The 25893-nt window shown below is 41.3% G+C and overlaps 1 protein-coding gene across 1 annotated transcript; it reads right to left on the reverse strand.

Moving 5' to 3' along the window:
• Positions 1–23216: 23216 nt before the first annotated feature.
• On the reverse strand, positions 23217–25488 carry LOC309483197 (uncharacterized protein). The gene is made up of 2 exons (XM_082148856.1): positions 23949–25488; positions 23217–23331 (listed from the first exon to the last, which is right to left on the reverse strand). The coding sequence occupies exons 1-2, from the start codon at positions 25009–25011 to the stop codon at positions 23288–23290; spliced, it is 1107 nt and encodes a 368-aa protein (XP_082004982.1). The 5' UTR covers positions 25012–25488; the 3' UTR covers positions 23217–23287.
• Positions 25489–25893: the final 405 nt, after the last annotated feature.

The following is a 25893-nucleotide window of genomic DNA, read 5'->3' on the forward strand; positions in this document are numbered from 1 at the left end:
ATCCTATGGATCACTGCACAAATATACAAATATATCATATTTATCATATTTATATTTTCATCTATGGACTACTATGCGAATTACTGCAAATTACTTTAATTAAGACACCTATGAAGTCACTTTTTAGCATATCTGCACACCAGAGCCATTTCAAACTTCTATACTTTTGGTTTTGACAAATTTTTATTTCTATATTCATATATCTGTTATATTGATATTTTTTCTATGGTCAATGGCAGTCGTGTAAGCATAAGCATTTCACTGCATATTGTACTGTGTATAACTGTGTATGTGACAAATAAAATTGAAATTGAAATTGAAATTGAAAATTGAACACACACACACACTACAGCGCTGGCTGACGTGCCCCCTAAACTCACAACAGACACTCCCTCCCACTACCTTCAGCTCACGTCACGTGTACCACGTACCGCCCGCCCCTCAAACACACTAGATCGTGGGGTTTTCAAACTTAGCTAGCTGACTGACACTGCCAATATGCCAAAGTGGGCAAAATATAAAAAAAAGTAACAGGAAAGAGTGGGAAAGAGATCCAGACTTAAAGTCATGGATTGCACCGGTTGCAGAAGAAGGAAAGGCACACTGCAAATACTGCAACGCTGATATCCAGGCTCATTTAAAAGATCTCAACGATCATGCAGCCACCAAGAAGCATAAGGCAAGGTGCCAGCCAACAGTCAGACCATTTACAGTTAGCAGAGTGGTTGAGTCCAGTAACCCTGACAGCAATTTCCAGAAACGACGAGAACTGCGCATAGCAACCTACATTGCGCGCCACACGGCCATCAATGCTGTTGATGAAAATATTCGAAATATTGAAAATATGAAAATAAAAATTGTGTAGCCTAGAGTTGGCCCGCCAGTCATGAAAATGCCTCTGCAAAGAGTCGACACCCCTGTTCTATAATCAACGCGATTTTCATGTAATGTTATTTGAATATGCATGTTTCATGTTGCTTTTTGAAATAATTGTAATGTTAAAGTGGGTTATTTTGTATGTCCATATATCCACTCATTGTTTTTATGTTACTGAATGCTTTTGTTCCAAGCGACTCATTGATCAAGTTGATCGCATTATGTTCCGTAACATAAGCTTATAGTTTAATTGTAGAATAGTCTGACTGAGGTCAGTGTAGCCTACTTTTGCGTTCATTTGATTGAATATTGTTTCTGAAATCGGATAGGCTAAGTCGAAAAATGGGTCATTTTAAAGCTTGTTAATGATTTCAATGTGTTTAAACGAGAAACAAGCCAAAACTATTTTGGGCGTTTTTTTGTGCATTCTCACGGTTTTTGACGAGGTTTTGGGCTGGAAAACCTTGCTGGCATCTGGCAACCCTGGTTGTGTGTTTAGAGATGCTCTTCTGCAGATCTTGGTTGTAATGAGAGCTTATTTGAGTTGAGTGACTGGTTGCTTTTGATCTATCTAATATGATGAACAAAAGACAGCTTTGCAGATTTAATATAATTCCGTCTGGCAGTTGGGTACTGAGTATTGACTAATGTGTTCCTGGTGACAAGACTGCTAAATTTGGCTGCTTTCTTGGTAAATGAGTGGCAAAAATGTGCTTACCTTAAAATATGTTGATGTCCTTTGTATGTGCAAAATAAAATGCAGGCCTTATTATTTTTATGCAAAAGTTCCCATCCAAATCTACTGTTTGCTCTATGATGATGACATTTCACTAGAATAGCCATAATTTTAAGTTAGAGCAAGTTACTGTTTTTTTTATAATTTTTTTTTTATTATTGAAATACAATTATATTTTTCTATATAATATTATATAATTTGGGTGGGTGATCATGTTTTCAAACTTGATTACATTTCCCAGTGCTGCCTATAGACTGCAATGGCAAAATGTGCAGAAAAATGTATTACTTTGGTCTCTTGCTCTTTTCTCAACCAAAATAGCCTTATTAATAAACTTAAACTTAAAAAAAAAATTTGCAGCATACTGTGCCTACATGTGTCATAATGCCATATTGGTGTTTTAGAGCATGTAATATGCCCTGCTGGAATATTAGGGACCGTGTGATTATGTAATTATGTCATGATGCATAAGAATAGCTGCGCATGCAAGGCCTCTGTGGAATGTGGCGGCCATGTCATTTGGCAGGAGGCTGCATAATTTCACTATGGCCGTATACCGGTGAATGAGTAGAGGTACAGTTACATCTTTGACAGCTCCCACATCCATGGTCCACAAGCCAGGCTCTGTGGCAATAGTTACAGCTCATGTAGGCATATCTGGCCCTTCTCCAGAAGCCTGACCACATCATGAATTTTGTCTCCTTTGTGGGAGGAAGGATGCCAGCCTGAGCCAAGCTAATTGAGCCGCCCGAATCTTGAATGACTGCAACTCATCTCTGATTCATTCGAGATCTGGTGCCTGATGGCGAATGCAGCCCAAGAATGCAGTCTAAATCACTCATATCATTGGGGACTCCCAATATAATATATCATTTATAATAAGTATAATATAAAATATACAGAAATAAATGGCTTGAAGACTTATTTACTTACTTATCTACCTCAAACAAAATAATGAGTATATTTCAATCATAATGTACACCGTGATCCTTTCAAACCTAAATATATGCCATATGCAATCAACCCTAGAAACCTCAGGTATTAGTTATTGTAGCAACTTTGTAACTTGTAAACAAAACTTTATTTCAGAACAGACAAATAAAACAATTATTTTGCATTCTGACTCCCTGCGAGTTATGTTTGACCCGCCAATCAGATTAAAACCAATTTCACTTTAGATAATAATCATAATACCCTGAAAAAAAATTATATTCATCCCGGGTGGACATCCGAATGCTTAAGAGGGCTAAAGGGTACTTTAATTAAAAAAATTATTATAATATGTTCTGGCTCAATTAATTATACATATTGCACCCTTAACCTTTATTTACTTTTCTTTCCTCTCTTTCTCTTTCACACGCGGGATATTTCTGATTAAGAATAAGATCAGCTCCCCATCACTTCCTCTGTCCACGGTTCATTGTGTCAACTTCACAGCAGCGGCAGGAGCTTGAAGTTGAGGATGATGAGCAGTGCTCCCGCTGAGAAAGGCCAGGTAATTTTATCATCGTCTCCAGCCCCAGCAGTAAGAGTTTCCGACAGCTCTGACTAATCAGAACATGGGATCTCAGACTCAATCATCGCTGTCAGGGGCTGTAATTAGTAGAGCCTCGTCTTAATTAAAACTTCAGCTCATAATTTGGAGTCATTGTTTACCTTGCAGGGGCTGCGTTGATCTGTGTGTCATTGCCTGCCTTTGTGGCTTTCCTCATCTGGTGTGGCTCCAGGCCCCTCTCATCACTTTCCTCCTCTTTTATTTATGTTTGGCTTGTCAGAGGAGGAGGAGGAGGAGGAGGAGGAGGAGGGCGCTTGAGGGGAACCACCAGCTCCACCAATTACTCTGTGTTTGCTGATTTTCTTAGACGAGTCAATAACACATTGCCACAATAGCAGGACCTTCCTGGGGGGTAGGTGCCGAGAGAAACGAGGGCGTCATTACTTCAGATATGGATCAGACCAGCAACTCACTGTGTACGTGGAGGAGAGGAACCAGAAAGTTATTTCACTTTGTACAATCCCCATTTCAGAGTTTATTCAGGGTGCTCTTGAGAAAAGCAATGGCCTTTACATTTATTGCCACATTAACCTTTAAAGTCAATAGATAGGTTGTTAAAAAAAAGTGGGTCTTTTTCTTTTGTTGACCGAAGGGATTTCTTTTTCACTTATATGTAATCTTCTCTTTTAAGGATGTGCGTGTTACTATTGTTTCTTTGGATTGACTTTGTATGTTTGTAAAATGTAAAATAACTTCTAATCTACACTTATTTGAAGTTGTAAATTTTGTACTTCAAAATGTCATGTTTAATTCTTGTCATTTCTTTGTAATTATTCATGAAAGTTACTAGTAATTTCTAAGGAGAAATTGTTTCAAAGTAAATCATAAACCAACAGTTTTCAGTGTTCAAGCAGAACCTCAATTAACTTTTCTGAATTAAATATGTACAATAATCAGGATTTATTTATTTATATAGCGCTTTATACAATACAGAGTTTACAGTGATAAACAGGAAAAGAGTGATTATGATGCAAACACACTGTAAAAAAAAAAAAAATTACATCCCCAAGTCAAAAATTTCAAGTGACCGATAACATCTACATTTTTCAATAGTCTGATGTATTATTTCTCATTGAGCCAATGTTAACAGACTATTGCAACAAGAATTTCACTTGGGCCAATTGAAAAATATAGATGTTATCGGTCACTTGAAATTTTTGATTTGGGAGGGTTAGAAATGTTTTACAGTGCAGAGACAATTCTGTTGTAAAGCAACTCTTACGATTGTGGTGATGCGATCGTTTGTTTTTTTCATGTGTTGTTGATGAATGTTTCTTGTATAACGGAAATCTGCGACTATTAATGCTTGAAAGGGCGTTTATGTGCTGGTGACTGGTAATGGGCGCCCGCTACTGAGCAGCTGCCACCGTGTGATGACCTAATTCCTTCTGGCAGCACGTGATAAACACTCATCAACTTATTATTATTATATGGAAAGTGTATGTCTTTGTTTGTGTCTTACATTGCTTTCTTTTCCCTTCAGAATTGGGGTGTCATTATTAGCCAGAGTCCTCGGGGGGTGTGGTGGTCCGGCTGTCAGCCTGTAGTGTTCACAAAGTGTGGTGCTGTGGTGTGAGGTAAGACGTTTGGTTGCTGTGTTTACTGGATAGGCAAGACGAATCCCCCAGTTCTGAAGAAGTGTAGGTGTGTGTGTGTGTGTGTGTGTGTGTGTGTGTGTGTGTGTGTGTGTGTGTGTGTGTCAAATGTTATATGAATGATGTATTTATTTAACTGTTTGTATATTAAAGTGACCAACTCTGTAATTTATTCAATTGTGTTTGTGAATAAATTGTATTAACATTCCATCGTTGTCTGATACCTGGCACAGCCACGACGTATATGTGTGTCTGGTGCATTCAATGTACCTGTGGGTCCCCGGCCTAGATTTCCGGGGTGGCGTAGTCTCTATTTAGTGCCAAAATCGGTGTTGTCTTAATACTGGACAATCAAAGTGCCACACTATATAGAAGAGTGTCATTGTTCAGCTGAGGTCAGTTCATTGTTGATTCAGTTCAGTTCAATTATTGTAAAGTTCATTAATATGAAATGAGTTTAAGCAGCTCTGGAGAAAACAGTGATGTCATCGTCTAGCTCAATTCACTTCTACTCTAATAGTGTTAGTGCAGTCAAGACAACAATATTGCAGAATATTAAGTGTCCCCAACTAAGCAAGGCAAACTCCATCAGGTATAGAATGGAGAAGAAGGATAAAAAACTCTTGGGAGAAACCAGGCTCAGTCGGAGGGCCAGTTCTCCTCTGGCCAAATGAAACAACATGGTGTGGTTATGATTCAGGCTGCATCACAAGTCAGACTGTGGATTGATATCATTCAGAATATTTTTTCCAGTTCCTTCTGCTTGAAGATTGGATATATCACACCGTCAAATGGAGTTGAAACTGGCCTGTGCAGAAGACATGTCTGGTTCTGGAGGACTTTGCTGTGTAATGAGAAAGATTTAATTGTTCAATAATAGTGTAGATTTAGAAGAGTTACTGTTTCTGATTTCTGTGTTAACTGTTGTGCTGAAGAGTGGTGTAATTGTTTTTGACATGCTATTATAACACAACAACATAAATCTATTAAGTTTGGTTGACAAAACATTATTTGTTTAAATTGACTTGTTTTACTTTGTTTAACTGCCCTCAACTAATTGCATGGAAATGTTTTCCTTGATAAAGTTAATTGAACAAGCAATTGGGGAATTGATTTTTTTTTTTTTTTAAAGAAGAAAAAAAGTGTAATATCTTTCAGGCAATTCAAGTTGCTTTGGATAAGTGCATAAATGTAAACTGTTCCAGGGAAACCCACCCCTGAAGACATGTAAAACAAAATAAAATGTGGTAAGTTGCTTTACATAAGAGAGCAAATCTTGGTCAGAGTAAGATGACCAGACTTATTGCAGATAGTCAAACAATTTTATTTCTATAGTGCTTAGCACAATTCTGTTTTAAAGTAAAATTATGCCTTCTTGTCTTAAAGCCCACTCTGAGGAGCCAAAGGTGACTGTGGCAAGGATGTAAACCTCCATAGATAGTGGATATAGGAAAAACATTTTTGATAGGAATCAGACTAAGCCCATACTCTTGCATTACAATGACTATACAATGTGAAGTACAAGTCATAACATAAATGATTGAATTATTCATTATGTTAGTAAGGCAGTGTTTAAACCAGAGGAATAATGATTAAATTTAAAGTCAAAAGTCTTCCTGCACAAGATTAGGATGGAAGAGATCAGAGGCTTACTGTAATAATGTGTTTGAGTGCTTTCAGAAATACATTATTGAATGAGCCAGACATCAGATCCATGCAGGAGGTTCAGATACGAGTGTTTCCGCCTAATCAGCATGCCTTCCCCATAGTTACTCAAGTGTCCTCTAAAGATTGGAAGAGAAGAATGGAGAGAACCAGGATCCATTGTAATCAAGCAGACCTTTGAAGAAAGAAACTCAACTTTTGACCAACATTCTTTACAATTCAGTATTCTTAATAAAGCAAGCTTGACATGAACTGACACGTCACGGGAAATTGCTTCAGTTGTGAAGGAACGTGGGCATATGATGACAGAACACAACTTTCACTTAGTTATCAACTTAAACAAGCAACTTAAAGGTGCAGTATATGAGATTGACAGCTAGTGGTTGAAATGGGTACTGCAGTCCAAATTCACAATATCTGCGAGAGTTGTTTCTCCCGCCCCCTCCTGCTCAGACTCGACACTCACACGGGTTGCCAGATTGAGGACACGCGTCAGGAATGAGCGCAATTGAAAATGGAATGTGAGGAGAGTTTGATGAGTTGATGAGTTGATGTATTGATTTATAATGAGTTGATATTGCGTTTCAATATGCTCCCATTCATAGAGATTTTTAGATGGGTGCGGAGGCTTTTTAGGTCGGGTAGAATCTGCGATCTCTGACCCAGTTTGTTCGCTGGCTTCCATGGCTGCAATATGCTGTGTTTTCCACCAACTGGCAACTTGTGGTGGCGAAATACTATTGGTAAATTGGCTACGTGCCGTATCGCACAGATCAAAACAAAAACAGACATTTCGACACGGAACACACATTTCAAAGTAGAATAACTGGCTGTAGAAGTGTTTTACAGAGAAACGAGTATATGAACACGTCTACCTCACAATCTTTTTGAAAAATGCACCTTAAATGGGCGTGGATGGCAGGAGAAGAAGGGAGAGGAAGAGCAACTGTCATGTCGAGCTCTCACAAAAATTTGAGGTAAAACGCGAGGAAATGCAAGTGTATTTTACACCATAGAAACAAACACTTGCGACCCATGAACGCCTCTCTCATCAACTACTATGCGATCTCACAGTTTGACACGTTTGTCATTGGAAAGCACCATTGATGTCATGAATAATTAAAGACAGTGTCTTCTCATAAGATAAGAAAACTCAGTCTCATAAATAATGAGACACCGGTGATCAAAGTATTATAGTGCACTGCCATTTGACAACCTGTGATGTGGACACGATGTAGATTTTAAACACAGAAGATGAAAATAGCGGGGGAAAACTCACAATTAACCAGTTTTCCCCTACAATTTTATTGAACAGATATTAACTTTGTCTACAATGATGTTCAACACACATACCTCTGAAACATATTAAATAGAAATTACACGTATTTGGTGACCTCAGACCCAAAGTAGACATTTTTCCTCCATTTATTTTCAGATGTTAACTCCGACGAATGGGTTACCATCACATTAGTGCAACTTTAAAACACCAGCAGTCAGCAATCTCACACTTTGTATAACACCAATATTCAGCATATTCAGAGTGACTAAATGTCTAAAAATAACCCAGATTATTTCAATATTGTACGAAGGCTTAAGTGCATGCATGGTTTGTTATATCCATAAATTTATCATAAGGTGTGGTATTTATAAAATGCTGGGACGGTACTTTTTAAAAAGGTTTCTAAAGGTATATTGAACCACTGCCTGAGGCCTGTGTCATGAATAAGTTCAGAGAAGTCCATCATGCTCTAAGTGAACATTAGATGAAAAACTTTCATCAACCTCAACCGTCACTCACATCTCCAAACAACAAAGTACAGTATACGCATATACAAAACTAAATTACAGTCAGGGCTTGCATTAAAGATTAAAGTATGTTGTTATAAACACATATTTCACCCTCTCTTGTGAAATCCCACATGCACATTAGCCCATCAGCTGAGCTGTCTGACTCCGGCACCCGTGCAGTGGGCCAGCGGGGTGGAAAATTGCATCTTGTCATTTAATTTCCAAAAATCTTTGTTTTCACAGGATTAATCTCTGTGCTTTGCCACTGTTAAGTTGAAAGCTCAGCAAAAGCAACTGGCCTGTGTCTGTATCTGCAGTCTGTCGGGACGCATTTGAGAACTTGTGCTGAGATGAATAATGATCAGCAGCTCTGCGCTACCGTTTGCCCTGCATAAGCCATAAATTACCCAGCTAAAGGCATCGTGCAAGTTGGTCCTTGGCTATTGGAAGAAAAAACAACTTCATTGGTCCCCAACAGGTGGTTGTCGTAACTGAATGCAGTGGGAGGTTTTTTCTCTTTAATTTGTCTGCATGCGTTGTTGATTACTTGCATAGTTTTGTTAATTGACTATCAAATTTAATTCATCCCTAGTCTAAACTGCAGGCATAAATCTAATTATGCATATTTCAATAATCGTTTCAAATTAAGTTGTTCCTTGTTGAGAAGATATGTTCAGAAGGATGGGGGGGGGGGGTATTATTATTATTATTAAATAGTGTTTTACTGAACAAACTATGTCAGTCTTTAAATACTAAAAAGAAGCCAGACAGTATTGCTGCAAATGGCAGAAACACACACTGTTGTAATTGGGGGAAGAGATTTTAAGTGCTTTTGGATGCAAAACATGTTAGCAAAATGTTTTAGATCTATATTTGCTGTGAGGATGATGCATGAATTTGTAACATTTACTGGCAAGTATACAACCATAAGATGTCAGATCTCAAATGCATTAAACAACACGCATATCTGACAGCAGGGCACAAACCATGTAGGTTTATGATTCAGTTTGAAGCACTTAATATAAAGCACGTCTCATGTTTCAGACATCTCGGATCGTGCACTTATCCAGCAGCAGCTCACTCTGTGTCCTTCCATATGTTCACAACTATATCAATACACGATATTGTCCTAGTTTGAAATGACGTTTCACACACAGAGAAGTTCTGCACTTGCAGTGGATAAAGCAACACTACTGTATATTCGTTTGGTGCAAATGTGTACCCAACCGAACATTTTCAGTATGAATACGTATATTCATTTAAAATGTACCATTTCACTTGCATTGGTATCCAGTCCATCTCTATTCAGTAGAATTCCTGAGAGTTCTTCCCTAAAGGCTGTAATATGCTTTTAAATTCTGAACAGATTTTAGAACACATACACTTGTCGACTTTGTAAATGGTATCAGAGGAAAAACTGGGCATCACACACTAAAGGACTAAGGAACCAACAGTACCTGACTCGATCACAGTCGTCTACTATTGGCTAAACGGCAGTTTTATGTTTCAATCTGCTGGACGGACTACAACTCTTCCATTTCCACCTATTGGTGTGACGTATCCCAATCTTCAATCAGAAGGAGATTAATGCAAATTTTTCGAATGATATCATTCCACAAATCTGACTTGTGATGCAACCTGGGATCATAAATTACACCAATTCCTTCATTTGGCCAGAAGAAACTGGGCCTGGTTTCTCTCAAGTTTTTTTCTTCTCCTTTTCTGTCACCTGATTGAGTTTGGGTTCCTTGCCACTGCTGCCTTGCTAGTTAGGGTTTAAAATAAACTTAATTATTTCCCCGCCAGCATTTTCTAAAAAAGTTGACAGCCAGCACAAGCATAAAAAAAAATAAGTCGCAAATTCGTAGTTCAACCACGTTGGTTAATGATGTCATGCAGGAGTTGGAGTAATAACTACTTTTAATGAATCTGTTTGAGATCGAATTAATACTAGATGTTTTGCTATAAATTACTGCCATGGCATCTGAGGACTATTTCAAATTTTTCTCAGTTATATTGCTTTATTATCAGATTCAATCAAAGGCTTGTTCTTACGTAGCCTACTAGAGCACTTAGCCACGCACATGACCACAATAGGCAATTTTATAGACTAGGCCTACTATGTATGTTTTTTATTATAGCCTACATGGCTACTTATTTTTCATTATTGTTTTCTGAATAGCATTCATTTAAGGATTTGTCATACAGTAAGGGGAAGTAAAATACACATAGCCTACATGTTAATAGTGTTTATAATGTTAATGTTGTATTTGATTTACCGGCCTTTAACACTTTTGCTGAATAGGCAAATAATAAAATGTGTTTTTTTACAACAATGTGACGCGCGCGTGTTTCTCTCTCAGCGTGACTTACACTCAGGTAGGCTACATGCGTCATGCGACTTATTTTCTGGCAAATACGGTCAATTATAAAATGTTTCTGTATTATTACAAAATGCATAGGATGGAGACTATTAAAAATATATATATATATATATTTTTTTTTTTGTGTGTTCATTACCACCAAAATATGTGTGGAAAAGCTGCAGGAGGCACTGGACAGTGCGGAGAGAACGCACAATGGATTCAAGTGTTCAAGTTCAAGTTCACTTTATTTATATAGCTGCTTTACAACAGCTACTAGGCTGACCAAAGTGCTTTACAGAACAAGAAAATAATACCTGCATAACAACACATGAACCACAAATAAGAGCAGCAAAGCTAAGAGCTTTTAAAGCTATGAAGCTAAGCTATTCAGCCTCGTCGCTTACTATGGCATTAATTGATACTCAATATTAATGAAATAACCTCCGCAAAAACAAAGTTGTAACGGCTGTGTATTTCCTGAACACTTCAATACTGGTCTGTGCTCTGTATCTGCTTATTTAGTTCATTTCGTTTATTGAGTTTATTCAACCCATCGCAACCAGATTGCAACTTATTGGAACTGTGTGGCTAGGGTACTGTGAACTCACTCACCTTATGTTGTTCTAAGGCAGGGGTGTCAAACTCATTTTCACTGAGGGCCACTTCAGCATTATGGCTGCCCTCAAAGGGCCGGTTGTAACTGTAAGAGTTCGACTTTTAAAATGTTAATATATTGTCTCTTTATTTGATTATTACTTATTTAAGTTACAAATATTGTATATGCATTTGCAGGGGTGTTTCTAGGTTTTAAAAACATCAGGGGATGAGCCCGAAACATCAGGGGCTGGGTAATAATGATTTGATACAGAGAATAATGTATATTGTATGCAGGGGCAAACTGGCAAAAAAATTCAGCCTTGGCACTGTAGCCACACCAGCACACATTACCAAACAGTCATGTGTATTCAAATGTGAGGTAGTTAGGGGGGTTCGGGGACATGCTACATATGTGCATTTTAAGGTGTTTAAAGGCCAACAAATTTGGATAACAATAGCTTTAAAAGCATGTCAGTGGGCAGTAGCATAAATTATTTGTCAAGATAACAGATTCTTAAAAATGAGAATGAGGATAAATGTTGCAATGAATGATCCACAATACAAAATGGAAATGCAGAATGTTTCTGCTTATTGTTGACAATACACAATCACATATTCCAAACAGGAATGGCCTTAAATGAGAAATCTTTCAAGGATTATTTTGCATAGATGTTACATTTCAATCAAAAACCAGTGCAATCTTTTTGTGTCCAGAGGCAAATGGATTTATATCAGCATTAAAGATTGGTTTCAGCAACTTGTTTCTTTCCTGAGTTTGTAACATACCATATTGAACTTCAAAAGACAGAACGAAATCATTGTAAAGAGGTAGGGTACCCTTCGTTGAGTTTTATCAGTGATTATATTTAAGTACCAACCAAGTCACATCAAATGTGTTCACAGTAGTTCACAGTAGCTCACATAGTAGTTCACAGTCAGAAGATCGGAGAGTTCGAGGGGGAATATAAGGAGAAAGTAAGTCAGAGAGATAGGCTGGAGCAAGACCATTGAGTGACTTAAAGGTAAGCAGAAGAATTTTGTAAGTGATACGGAATGACACGGGTAGCCAGTATAGTTTAAACAGAATTGGAGTGATATGGGCAGTTTTTTTAGTGTAAGTTAGTAGTCTTGCGGCAGAGTTTTGAATATATTGCAAACGTGAGATAGAGTGTGCTGGCAGTCCAGAAAAAAAGAACATTACAGTAATTTTACAGTAACATTACAGACTACCTTGAGCTACAGCTCACATCCATGTGTTTTGTTTCCCCCCCATAACTTCACTTCTTCTCTGCTTAAATCCGCATCCTCCCCCCTCAGAACTGAGGATATCGCCCCCTAGTATGGCGGAAAAAGCACTAGTAACAGAGAATTCAACCTAGAAATGAAGCTAGCGCAAGTTCTGCCAGGAAGACTCAATCGTTTGCGTCATTAATTACCTCCTCATCTATCCAATCATATCATTTACTGTAGCTTAAAACGGCAGCGCTTACACATGTCTGAGTTCGCAGATGCTGTCGCTCCAGTAACTCAACTGCTAGCGCCAGTAGCTGACCAAACATGTCTCAGGATAACCAATCCATTTGCGACTACTCAGATTCAGACGATTTCGTTCAGCCATCCCCTTCTGCTACACGCCGGAGTACCCGAATTCAATGCCGCACCTCTTCATGGGCGAGCTGCTCTTCTGAACTCATACTAAACGCTCTCGAGGACGCCGGCATCCCTGCTAGTGAAGGAATTTCTAGAGAAGATATTCTGCTCTTGGCCCAGAACACACTGGGCAATCCTCCTGCATCTACTTCTCCACATCCAGACGCCGCCGCAACCACTGCTCAACCGAAAAAAGCCAGCAGAAAAAGATCTGCAAAATCTACACCTCGTTCAGCTAAAAGAACACCACTACCGGATCAAGCGATATCTCCTTCTCAAATCGCCGACCCACCCGATGCTAATCTGCTGCTCCTTTCCGCAGTTCAAAACCTATCCCAAACGGTCAAAGGATTACAGTCCAAGATGACAGATTTTGAAAACTCTTTCTTCAACCCTGACTGCAGCCCAGATCCCGCTACAACTCGGCCCTCTTTCTCTGGTAATATTTCAGCAAGCTTACCTTCTACATCGACCTCTCTGCCCGCTCCTCTTCTCAGGATCCAGCCGTCATTCCAAAATGTCTCATCTACACCAGCTCAAGCTTTCGGTAGGCGTTTCGTTCCTCCAGCCGCCGCTACAGTATCTCCACATCTCAGGTCAAATATTATCCAAGGTAAGGACATCAACCTGGCTTCTTTACTTCTCCCTTCGCCTGCTGCCGACAGGAAAATGGTGGAATGCGGTGACGTGGCAGTGCTCCATTGGGGTGGTGGCGCAATGGATAAGACACATGCCTTTGGTGTGAGAGACCCGGGTTCGAATCCACTGTGAGACACCAATGTGTCCCTGAGCAAGACACTTAACCCCTAGTTGCTCCAGAGGCGTGCGTGCAATTGTAAGTCGCTTTGGATAAAAGCGTCAGCTAAATGAATAAATGTAAATGTAAATGTAAATGTCCTCAAAACTTCTGATCCACGCTTGCAACGCAATCTTTCGTTCTGAGAGTTCGTAATTGCATTTAGCATTTACAGGGACACACTATGCCAAGTTTCCCCAGATAGGAGGGAAGAGTTAGACCTCTATCTATCCATGATGGCAGACTTTAATCAAAGGTATGGGGGCACCTTATTCTAGGAGTATCATAAATCTTTTTCCGCTAAATCCGCGTCTTGCATTACACTCTACAATTCAAGACTAGACTGGTCCATCATGGATACTGAATTGCTAGTTCGCCATTTCGGCGGTCAAAGAAGTTCGTCGTGTTCTATATGCAGCGCTCACGGACACTCAGCTGCTTTCTGCCCCAAAGCTTTTTCTAGCCGCGATCAGGCCGCTGTCCGCGGTACTGAAAATGTAAGACGCAGCTCCTCCAGCAGAGGACGCCTCGCTGAATCATTTAATGACAATCCTATTTGCAATTTGTTTAACGAAGCTGTGTGCTCATTTAATAACTGTCGTTTTGCTCATATTTGCAGCCTGTGCAAAGACCCACACCCGAAATCAGTCTGCCCACGCCGATACAAACCTCAAACCAGAAGGAAAGCCCCTTTTCAGAAGAAATTTTGAGCAAACATCCGTCCACACCTATCAACATTTCAAACCTCTCTAGCTACCTCTCTTCTCACCCCGATCCATCTTTCGTCGACTATCTTATCACGGGCTTATCTCAAGGGTTTAGGGTGGGAATTCTCTCACAACTCACTTCATCCTTTTCAGCAAAAAAAATTGCAATCAGCTATGAACGAGCCCGACGTCGTTTTTACACTGCTCGAGAAAGAAGTCAATAAAGGCTATGTCATTGGCCCTTTCGCCTTCCCTCCTTTTTCCCCTTTCAGAATTAACTCTATTGGTGTTGCTACCCGTAAACACTCTGGTAAAAAACGTCTCATTTTTGACATGTCTTCTCCTCATTCCAGCAAAATTCTAAGCGTTAATGAATGCATTCCCCTCGAACCATTCTCTCTTCATTACGCTTCGGTGGACAACGCTATACAGTTAATCAAGCTCGCTGGCCATGGTGCTTGGCTGGCTAAAGCAGATATAACAGACGCTTTTAAAACCATGCCAGTACACCCTGCTGACTGGCCACTTTTCGGCGTTAAATGGGATTCAAAATTCTATTTTGCAGTAAGGCTCACTTTCGGGTGTAGGAGCAGCCCTCATATCTTCAACAGTCTGTCGGAAGCTTTGTGTTGGATCCTGCTGAACGTCTGCAAACTTCCGTTCGTTTTGCATTTACTTGACGATTTCTTGCTTATCGATTTCCCTTCTCCCCATTCTTCCATTCTCGAAATTTTAAAGCAGGTTTTTAGTGACGTCGGCGTTCCCCTCTCTTCAGAGAAAACTCTGGGCCCCTCCACTAATCTCGAATTTTTAGGTATCTCCCTCGATACGGTTAAGATGCAAGCTTCTCTTCCCCTAGAAAAGCTTTTAAGAATCCGATCTTTCCTGGAAAATTTTTCCTCTTTACAGGTCGTCTCGAAGCGCGATTTATTGTCCCTGCTGGGCCACCTAAATTTCGCGATGAGCATCATCCCGCAAGGCAGGGCTTTTATATCGCGTCTACTAACGGCGGCACATTCCGTGCCTGAACTTAGTAATCCGGTCCAGTTAGACAATGGTTGTCAGTCCGATATTACATTCTGGTCTCGCTTACTAAATGATTGGAACGGCATTTCTTTTTTCTATAATGAGGACTTCGAATCATCCACAGATTTACATTTATTTACCGATGCTGCTCCGTCCGTCGGGTTCGGGGGATATTTTCAAGGGCACTGGTTCGCAGAGAGATGGCCGAATGATTTTCCTAGATCTACATCTAGTTCACTCTCTTCAGCGCTATACGAACTCTATCCTCTAGTCGTAGCTAGCGTAATCTGGGGTCCTGAGTGGTCTAGGAAACGCATTCTTATGTTCTGCGATAATGAAGCTACCGTAGCTATTATTAATAAAGGCAGATCATCTTGCCTGATGATCATGCCTTTTCTGCGTCGCTTAATCTGGCAGTCAGTCATTCACAACTTCATTATTAAAGCTGCTCACATACCTGGCCACTTCAATGTTGTCGCTGAAGCTCTATCTCGCTTTCGTTTTCAGACCTTCAGACGGCTCTGCCCCGCAGCCAACAAGGATCCAACACCCTGCCCTCCCCTGTCAGCCACAACGTTATACTAGAAGATTTGCTTGGTCAGCTAGACTTTACATGTCTAAAGGCGTTGCTCCATCGACTCTCAAAGCTTATACTTCTGCCTGGTATTCGTTTTCAATGTTTTGTTTAGCCTTTCAACTTCCTTTATTCCCTATTTTGATTTCGACAGTTTGCTCCTTTCTCGCGTTTAATTTCGACAAACGTAATTTAAAAATCTCTTACATTCGTAGATTACTCGCAGGCGTTCAATTCTACGCCAAATATCATAACCCCGATTCTCCTAGCCTTTTCACTGCTACTCCTATTCGCCTAATGCTCAAAGGCATGGCTAAAACTTCTATTGTGTCCCCTGACAAAAGGCTGCCCTTGACGTTACCTTTAATTCATAGGTTAATCATTGCGGTTCGCAGCGTCCTCTTTTCCAAATATATCAACACTCTGCTAGAAGCAGTATTTCTTACAGCTTTCTACGGCTTTATGCGTCCAGGAGAATTTACTTCACCAACCAATTCATTTGATCCAGCTCGCGGTCTTTCCTTTTCAGACTTACAATTCTTTCCTAATTTTTTCACACTCTTTCTTAAACATTCCAAGAATGACTCTAAAGGCTCTGGCATTACTTTAACTGTCTCTAAAATCAGTAGCGATTTTTGCCCCTTCTCCTCTATGACTAAATTCCTAAAAATCCATCCCAGTCATTCTGCTATTTCTCCCCTCTTCATCCTACCTAACGGAGCACCTCTCTCTCAAAACCGGTTCAAGTTCCATCTCAACTCTGTTCTCAAAAGCTGCATCTTATCTCCCTCTCAATTCACCGGACATTCCTTCAGAATTGGAGCTGCCACTACAGCAGCCGAGCGCGGCATCACTACAGCAGCCGAGCGCGGCATCTCTACAGCAGCTATCAAAATCCTGGGCAGGTGGTCCTCCTCGGCTTTCGAGTCCTACATAAGACCAGATTTAAAATCCATCCTCGAAGCCCAGCAAGCTCTCCAGTCTTGATCTAGGTAAATTCCTATTTATCTACTGGTGGTGGTGTTTTGCCAAAGCTCATCGGCACTTTATGATCGTATGGCTAGCTACTAAACCAAGATGGTCTGCGGGTTACACGTCTGTTTAAACAGTTGTTACACGTAATGGTTTCAGTGGCTGTGGCCCAAGTGTACTACCAAAAGTTGGCTGTGGCCCATGTATTCTATCAACGGACGGCCTGCGGCCTATGTGTCCTGTCAAAAGATGGCCTGTGGCCTATGTGTTCTATCAAAGGACGGCCTGTGGCCCATGTGTTCTATCAAAAGATGGCCTGTGGCCCATGTGTTCTATCAAAAGATGGCCTGTGGCCCATGTGTTCTATCAAAAGATGACCTGTGGCCCACGTGTTCTATCAAAAGATGGCCTGTGGCCCATGTGTTCTTTCAAAAGATGGCCTGTGGCCCACGTGTTCTATCAAAAGATGGCCTGTGGCCCATGTGTTCTAGCAAAAGATGGCCTGTGGCCCATGTGTTCTAGCAAAAGACGGCTTGCGCTTTTAGGTCCATCTAAAGGCGGCTCTGTTTCACGCGTGCAACCAAGGATACCAGCAGCATATGTCCATTTATCATGATAGTCGATATTTTTTATTTTTTTTATAATAATAATTAAAATAAAATAATAATATGTCAGAACCACGACGGCAGCGGTTCATTCGGTGTAACCAAGAATGGTACTCGTCTAATCTATTTTTTTTTTCTCTCTCTCTCTCTCTCCCTTTCTCCATCTATGTTAGGAACTCCAGGATTCACGACCGGTGAGTTAATTTTTAAACCGTTCTTTGGGGGTGGGCCCCGTTCCGGTGGATCCTTAATTCCACCTATCTTTGGGGGTGAGCGGCGCCCCCGCCTTCGTCTTCAGGCGGGACTCGCAGATTCCGTACCCTCCGAATGCGAGTTACGGGGCCTACGCCAAAGAACCTGATTGCTTGCTGAGCTTCTAAATAAATGTTATTGTTACAGTATTAATTCTCCCGAGTCTTTCTGGTAGAACTGTTACAAGTTAATCAATGTTTTTGGCACTAATCAGTTTAAAGTTCAATTGTTCACTCATAAAGACAGTCACTTGTCGCCACCTACTGGCTTAATGATGCAAGTGGCGCAAACACAGACAAGCGGAGTGATACAAATGGTGAAAAGGCTAATACTGGTACCTATATTCAAATAATATAAAATATCAATATATTATTCTTCAATCAGTTCTATGCAGCAGAATCAGATTTAACAGATTTATTTTTTGACCAATTGTCAAAATAAAGTATAGTCCTACAAAGCTATTTTTATCAGAGCATGAGCAGAGCAGGGAGAGGACAAGTGAACGAGAGGATCGTGATTCGTGTAACATTACCAGTGTTGCCCAGCACGGCTATACACACCATGTTACAGCACAGTAGTGTTAGGCTATTGCAAAAAGAAACAAGTCCAGAGAAATTTCATGTCGGCACATTTTTTTTAGCGGACTTTGCCTTTCCGGTGAGCGTGAGCAGAGCTCGCAACACACACACACACACACGGAGGTTGCTTGCGGAACATTGAGCAGAACGCGCTGTGAACACGGAGCGGAGAGCACAGCGGAGAGCACAGCGTGCACACACAGCGGAACGCGCTTCGAAGTTATGCATCTTCGGAAGCGGACTCGCACGCAAAGTCATAAAACACGCTGAGCCAGAGTCAAACCATCTCCAAGGCTTTTTAGTAGCTTATCTTTTGGCCAAAAACCGAAAATGTTATTTTCGGCTGGAAATTTTCGGCAGCCTAAATTTCGTTGCATCCCTAATTTTAAGCCTCTCGCGGGCCATATAAAATAATGTGGTGGGCTGGAATAGGCCCGCGGGCCTTGAGTTTGACACATGTGTTCTAAGGGCTCATTACCTTCTTTTTTCGGAACACACACACACACACACACACACACACACACACACACACACACACACACACACACACACACACACACACACACACACACACACACAGAAAAAAAAAGTTATGCTCGCACTTGCACATTTAATGTCAGAGAATGGTGGATTTATTTTTTATTTTTTTTAAAGCCGAAGCAAATTTGTCGCAAAATAACCCTATGCAACTGGTGCAGTATATTCCAAGCGTTCTGAAGGTAGGGTTTGGTGAGAAACAGACCAAAATGGCAAGTTATTACCTTTATGATCTTGCGTTGCAGTCATGTGTGCAGAGAAGCTCACGCCGCGCACAAGCGCATCCTTTTGAGATATAAATAATACATTTTAATAAAACACAAGGCCTACATCATAAAACTCAGAAGAGTAGCCTATGTATTATAACATCTCTGTTGTTCTCTGTCCTCCGGTTGTCAGATAGTCATCTGAATGACAGTTCATGCATGAACGTTAATAGGCCTATTATATAGGCCTACCCAAGTCAATGCATTATTCTTTCCTTTTTGTATGAGAGTTTACAATATTTAATTTAAAACTAATTATATTGATTTCTATCTTAATTTATTAATATTATTCTTTTTTTTAAACTTACTGGGCGAGGGCGACCATAGACTATGACAGCCGTCATTTAACCTGCCATACCCAGCTGATGCAAAGCGTGAATTTATATCTACACAGAAGAAAGCCCTGTCTAGGCTCTTCCCCGGTATGCTTTGTGTCGCCATTAGTCTGGTTATTTGATGAGAAAAAGATGAAATGTAGTAGTTGCAATAAACGTGTTAAGAATCTACAACTGCAGCAGTGGAGGACTATTATTCTGCTGTGCGGAACTGAGGAAGAACTGATGACGCAACAGTTTGATCTTCGGCTGACAATTCAGAGGAAAGGGATGTTTCATTCCCGCCCACGTGTAGAAATCGAATATTCAAGCTGTTTATAAATGTTTCTACCTGAGAACGAAAAACGAAAACTCAAGCTGAATAAAAAAAATAAATAAAAAGGAACTGTTTTCTCGTTTTTCTACTTTCAATATTAAATCAAAAAATTAATGAATGCAATTCGTAAACAGACCTACAGAACCTTTCCAAAAAAATTAAATATCATGGAAAAGTTTATTTATTTCCATAATTCCATTCAAAACGTTAAACTTCCATAGATTATAGATTCAGGGCCCACAACTTAAACAATTTCAAGTATTTAGTTGTTTATTTGTACATAATTTGGGCTTCCAGCTCATAAAACCCACGAAAACAGGATTTCAAAAAATTTGAATATTACATGAAATCACACAGTAATTACACAGTGATACCATGGTCATTGAACCAGGTTTTGGTTATTTTGGCAGTGTGGGCAGGTGCAAATCCTGCTGGAAAATGAAGGAAGCATGAAGTGCTCTGAAAATGTCCTGGTAGACGGCTGCGTTGACTCTGGATTTAATAAAGCACAGTGGGCCAAAGTCCTCTTTTCTGATGAGAGCAAATTTTGCATTTCATTTGGAAACCAAGGTCCCAGAGTCTGGAGGAAGAATGGAGAGGCACACAATCCAAGATGCTTTTAAGTCTTCAAGATGCACAGTCTGTGTTGGTTTGGGGAGCCATGTCATCGGCTGGTGTTGGTCCACTGTGCTGTCCACTCAACGCAGCCGTCTACCAGGACATTTTCAGAGCACTTCATGCTTCCTTCAGCAGACAAGCTTTATGGAGATGCTGACTTCATTTTCCAGCAGGATTTGCACCTGCCCACACTGCCAAAATAACCAAAACCTGGTTCAATGACCGTGGTATTACTGTGTAATTACTGTGTGATTTCATGTAATATTAATTTTTTTTTACAATCCTGTTTTCGTGGGTTTTATGAGCTGGAAGCCCAAATTATGTACAAATAAACAACTAAATACTTTAAATCGTTTAAGTTGTGGGCCCTGAATCTATAATCTATGGAAGTTTAATGTTTTGAATGGAATTATGGAAATAAATCAACTTTTCCATGATATTCACATTTTTTGGAAAGGGTCTGTACATGGATTGAGAAGGTAGGGAGAATTTGTTTTTAATCTCTCGCTAGTCCTTAGTGGTATGAGGTGCGCGTTCTCGAAACGCTGGTCTGTATTTAAGAAAGTTGCCTAATCTATTCCCTTTCTCAGTTGTGAGAACCTGATGCAGTAATTGGATTGCTGTTGTTTCACTGCTCTGTTCTTTGCCAGAGAAAGCTACGGTTTTGCTGTCTCTTGATAAAGCATTGACTCATTCTCTTGCCGATCGGTATGTATTAGTTTTACGTGTACATACATTAGGTTAGGAGAGAACGAATCTAGCAGAGTTACCCCTAATTTCCACCAACTGCGGAACGGCTGCGGATCCGCTCCGGAACGGCGGCGGAGTCAATTTCCATTAAAGTCAATGTATGTATTTTCATTGACTGCGGAACGGCTGCGTTCCGACTCCGGCGATCCGCAGCCCTCCGGAGCAGATACGCAGAGCTTCTATTTTTGCCGGATGCCGGAGAGCTCCGCAGCAATTCAGCACTTATATCGCGAGATCTCGTGGGTCCTTGTGACTTCAGCTGTCAGTCATGGCCGCAGCTGTTCCGCAACAAATCCGGACTTGGTGGGTATTGAAGGACGGCAGAGCACGGAGCCGACCCGCAGCGGAGCCGATCCGCAGCCACTCCGCAGTCGCTCCGTAGTTGGTGGAAATCCGGGGTAACAGTCTCAATGTGTTTATAGGTTTGTGAAGGCCCATAGCTGCATTCCAGTCGGGGTGCTTCGCATTAATTCACGGCTGCAGTGTTGTTCTGTTTCCAAAATAATTTGGGTTTTCAGTTTATTGTGTCGAATGTCGATGCTTTTTGTTTTTCGACTGTTATATTGTCTTTGATTTGTAAAGGTCTTTTTGACTTTTAGGATCGTTTCTAAAGTCTTAATTGTCTTTTGCTTTTTCCTTAATTCTAATTATCTATCTTTGTGGTTTTCTTAAGTTTTATTTTGCCTGCTCTTTCCAGTTGCATTAGATTTGTTTGTTTGATATTTACATTTACATTTACATTTAGTCATTTAGCAGACGCCTTTCTCCAAAGCGACTTACAGATTAGGACAAAATTCAGCGAGTCATCATAAAGAGGCAAAAGCAACAACAACGCAAGAAGTGCTCAAAGTACGAAGTTCAGGTATTATTCAGAGTAGCATAAGCCTGATAAGTGATGTTACAAAGGGAAAGGAAAACTTTTTTTTTTTTTTTTTTTTTTTTTTCTATAAGGTTAAGTGCTCACGGAAGAGATTGGTTTTCAGCTGTCTTTTGAATGTTGTCAGGGATTCTGCATTCCGGATGAGGGTGGGGAGAGCGTTCCACCAGCATGGAACTGTGAATGAGAATGTTCTGGAAAGTGATTTTGTGGCTTTCTGTGATGGAACCACGAGACGTCGCTCGTTGACCGATCGTAGGTGTCTGGTAGGGATGTAGACTCGTAGGAGTGAGTGAAAGTAGGAGGGAGCTGAGCCTGTGATAGTTCTGTAAGCAAGCGTCAGTGCCTTGAACTTGATGCGAGCAGCGAGAGGTAGCCAGTGCAGAGAGATGAACAGATGAGTGACGTGGGCCCTCTTGGGCTCGTTGAAGATAAGACGAGCTGCAGCATTCTGAATCATCTGTAGGGTTTTGGTTGCACATGCTGGAAGTCCAGCCAGAAGAGCATTGCAGTAGTCAAGCCTAGAGATGACCAGGGCCTGGACGATGAGTTGTGTTGCATGCTCAGTTAGGAAAGGCCTGATTTTCCTGATGTTGTGCAGTGCAAACCTGCATGATCGAGCTGTCTTTGAAATGTGATCTGTGAAGGTCAGCTGGTCATCAAACGTTACTCCAAGATTTCTGACCGATCTTGATGGGGTGATTAATGATGACTCTAGCTGGATGGTGAAGTCGTGCTGTAGAGACGGATTGGCAGGGAGGACGAGAAGCTCAGTCTTTGCCAGGTTGAGCTGCAGGTGATGTTCCTTCATCCATGTGGAGATGTCCGCCAGACAGCTTGAGACCCGTGCAGCTACTGTGGGATCATCTGGTTGAAAGGAGAGGAAGAGCTGCGTGTCATCAGCATAGCAGTGGTAGGAAAAACCGTGTGCCTGTATGATGTGTCCCAGTGATGTGGTGTAGATGGAGAAGAGGAGGGGACCAAGAACTGAACCCTGGGGAACCCCTGTGGTCAGCTGATGTGCTCTGGATACCTCACCTCTCCATGCGACCTTGAAGGACCTACCTGTGAGATAGGACTCAAACCAGTGGAGTGAAGTTCCTGTGATGCCCAGTGATGAGAGGGTGGACATAAGGATCTGATGATTCACCGTGTCGAAGGCAGCAGACAGATCCAGGAGAATGAGGACTGAAGATTTGGAAGCAGCTTTTGCGATCCGTAGGGCTTCTGTGACTGACAGTAATGCAGTCTCAGTTGAGTGTCCTTTCTTGAAGCCAGATTGGTTGACATCCAGCTGGTTGTTTAGAGACAAGAAGGATGTTAGTTGGTTGAAGACAGCTCTTTCAAGTGTCTTCGCAATGAATGGTAGGAGAGAGATAGGTCTGTAATTGTCTACAAATGATGTGTTTAGCGTTGGTTTTTTGAGCAGTGGAGTAACCCGAGCCTGCTTGAATGCTGTAGGGAAGGTGCCAGTATGGAGGGATGAGTTGATGATGTGTGTGAGTGATGGTAGAAGTGTGGGAGAGATGGCTTGTAGAAGGTGTGAGGGGATGGGGTCAAGCGGGCAGGTGGTAGGGTGACTGGAGAGGAGAAGTGTAGATACTTCTTCCTCGGTTAGCGAAGAAAAGGAGGACAGAGGGATATTGGCTGTGGAAGGGGTCGGTCTGGGTTCCTGTGTGTGTGGAGCTGAGAATTGACTGCTGATAGCTGTTGTTTTCTTGGTGAAGAAGTGCGCAAAATCGTCAGCAGTTAAGGAGGAGGCAGGTGGTGGTGTAGGTGGACAGAGGAGAGAGTTGAATGTCTTGAAGAGTAGTCGTGTGTTGGAGGAGCTGTTGATCTTGTTGTGGAAGTATGAAGATTTTGCAGCATGAACATCGACAGAAAAGGAGGAGAGGAGAAATTGATACATACTCAGGTCAGATGCGTCTTTTGATTTGTGCCATTTCCTCTCCGCTGCCCTGAGTTCGGTCCGGTGTTCCCGAAGAACCTCAGATAACCAGGGGTTAGAGGGAGTAGCGCGTGCTGGCCTGGAGGAGAGGGGGCAGATAATGTCTAGAGAAGAGATTAGAGTGGAGCATAAGGTGTCCGTTGCGGTATTCACATCCAGAGATGAGAATTGTGAGGGTGGGGGAAGAGAGGATGACACGGCAGAGGAAAGATGGGAGGGGGAAAGTGAGCGCAGGTTTCGTCTGAAAGTGACTGGTGGTGGGGGTGGTGGTGCCGGGGTAGAGAGTTGTAGACTGAAAGTAATGAGGAAATGATCTGAAACGTGGAGAGGTGTCACCAGGATGTTTTCTGTGGTGCAGTTGCGTGTGTAAACCAGGTCCAGTTGGTTGCCTGATTTGTGAGTACCTGTGGTGATGAGTCGTTTGAGATCGAAAGAGGCTAGGAGTGAGGTGAAGTCTGTTGCATGTGGCTTTTCGAGATGAATGTTGAAGTCACCGAAGACTAGAAGTGGGGTGCCGTCCTCAGGGAAAGTGGACAGCAGCACATCCAGCTCATCTACAAAGTTACCCAGCTGACCTGGGGGGCGATAAATGACTACAATATGGATTTTAATGGGAGTTGTAAGTGTAATAGCATGATATTCAAATGAGTTGTTGTTGCATAGAGAAGAGAGCGTGGAGTATTTGCAATTGTTAGAAACGAGAAGCCCTGTACCCCCACCTCTCCCAGACTGGCGCGGGGAGTGGGAGAAGGAGAAATTGCTAGAGAGAGCAGCAGGGGTTGCTGAGTCTTCTGGACGGATCCAGGTCTCAGTCAGCCCCAAGATACTAAGAGTAGAATGAGATGCAAAGGCTGGAATGAAGTCAGCTTTATTGACTGCTGACTGACAATTCCATAGACCCACGGAAAGAGAGAGAGGAGTGTGTGAGGATGTGAGGATGGGACGCAGATTGGCAGTATTGCGCTGTCTATTGCGCGTGATGAAAGGACGTTGCCGAGAGATAACAGGAATGTATTGAAAGCACATGTTGATGAAGGTGAACAATAAGATAAGTAGAGGGAAAAAGAAGGGAAGAGGAGATACTTAAGTGCCTTTCTGGTGTCCTTGCTCGGTGGAGTCGCGCAGGTAGAGTCGCTGGTCTTTACCCGAGTCGGTCTTCACACGAGGAGGCTGAACACGAGAGCTGAATGCTTCCGCTGACGCTTCCGCGGCAGCGTGCAAATTACACAGATATACAGATAATGCTCTCACCGCTTGAGTGAGTACAGCTGTTTCGTTCGGGCAATTAAGTCAATAACGGCAAAATGTGTCAAATCTAAAGTGCTAGGAGCAACGGCTTAAGTTACGTGCAAATTAGGTTGCTATAAACAGTTACATGTGTTTCGTTCGCGGCTATTTCTCTAAAGTGCCAATGCGTCTAACTGAAATACAGGATTATGTCAAATTAAAATTACAAAAGAACAAGAAAATCGAAGATGGCCTTACCTTGACTAAAATACAGCACTGAAAAATCAGGAGAACAAGGTATTCTAGAGAAAACCACTTGCGAGCTGCGTGCCTCTAGTATGCTGCCCGCTGGTCCTATTGAAGTGATCTGAAAGTGATCTGAAATATGTAATTTTGTATAAGTTGTGGTGTTTTCTTTATTGATTTTTCTTTTGAAATATAATTGTTTGTATTTTGTTGCCATTTGTCTTTGCTCGAAGTAACTGGTTATTTACTGACTCATTACTTATTTTTTGACTCATTAGTTGCAATATTCATTTTTCTTTATTTTGGTCTTCCATTTGACTAAGTTGATTGAGCTTTATACTTAAACCCATCCCCAAAGTGACTATTTATTTGATGCACATCTTTTTGTGTGTGTTGGCAGGGCCTGAGCACAAGGGGCAGAGGACTGGCTTATTT

Source organism: Leuciscus leuciscus, assembly GCF_965113295.1.
Source record: "Leuciscus leuciscus genome assembly, chromosome: 20".
Classification (NCBI taxonomy): Eukaryota; Metazoa; Chordata; class Actinopteri; order Cypriniformes; family Leuciscidae; genus Leuciscus; species Leuciscus leuciscus.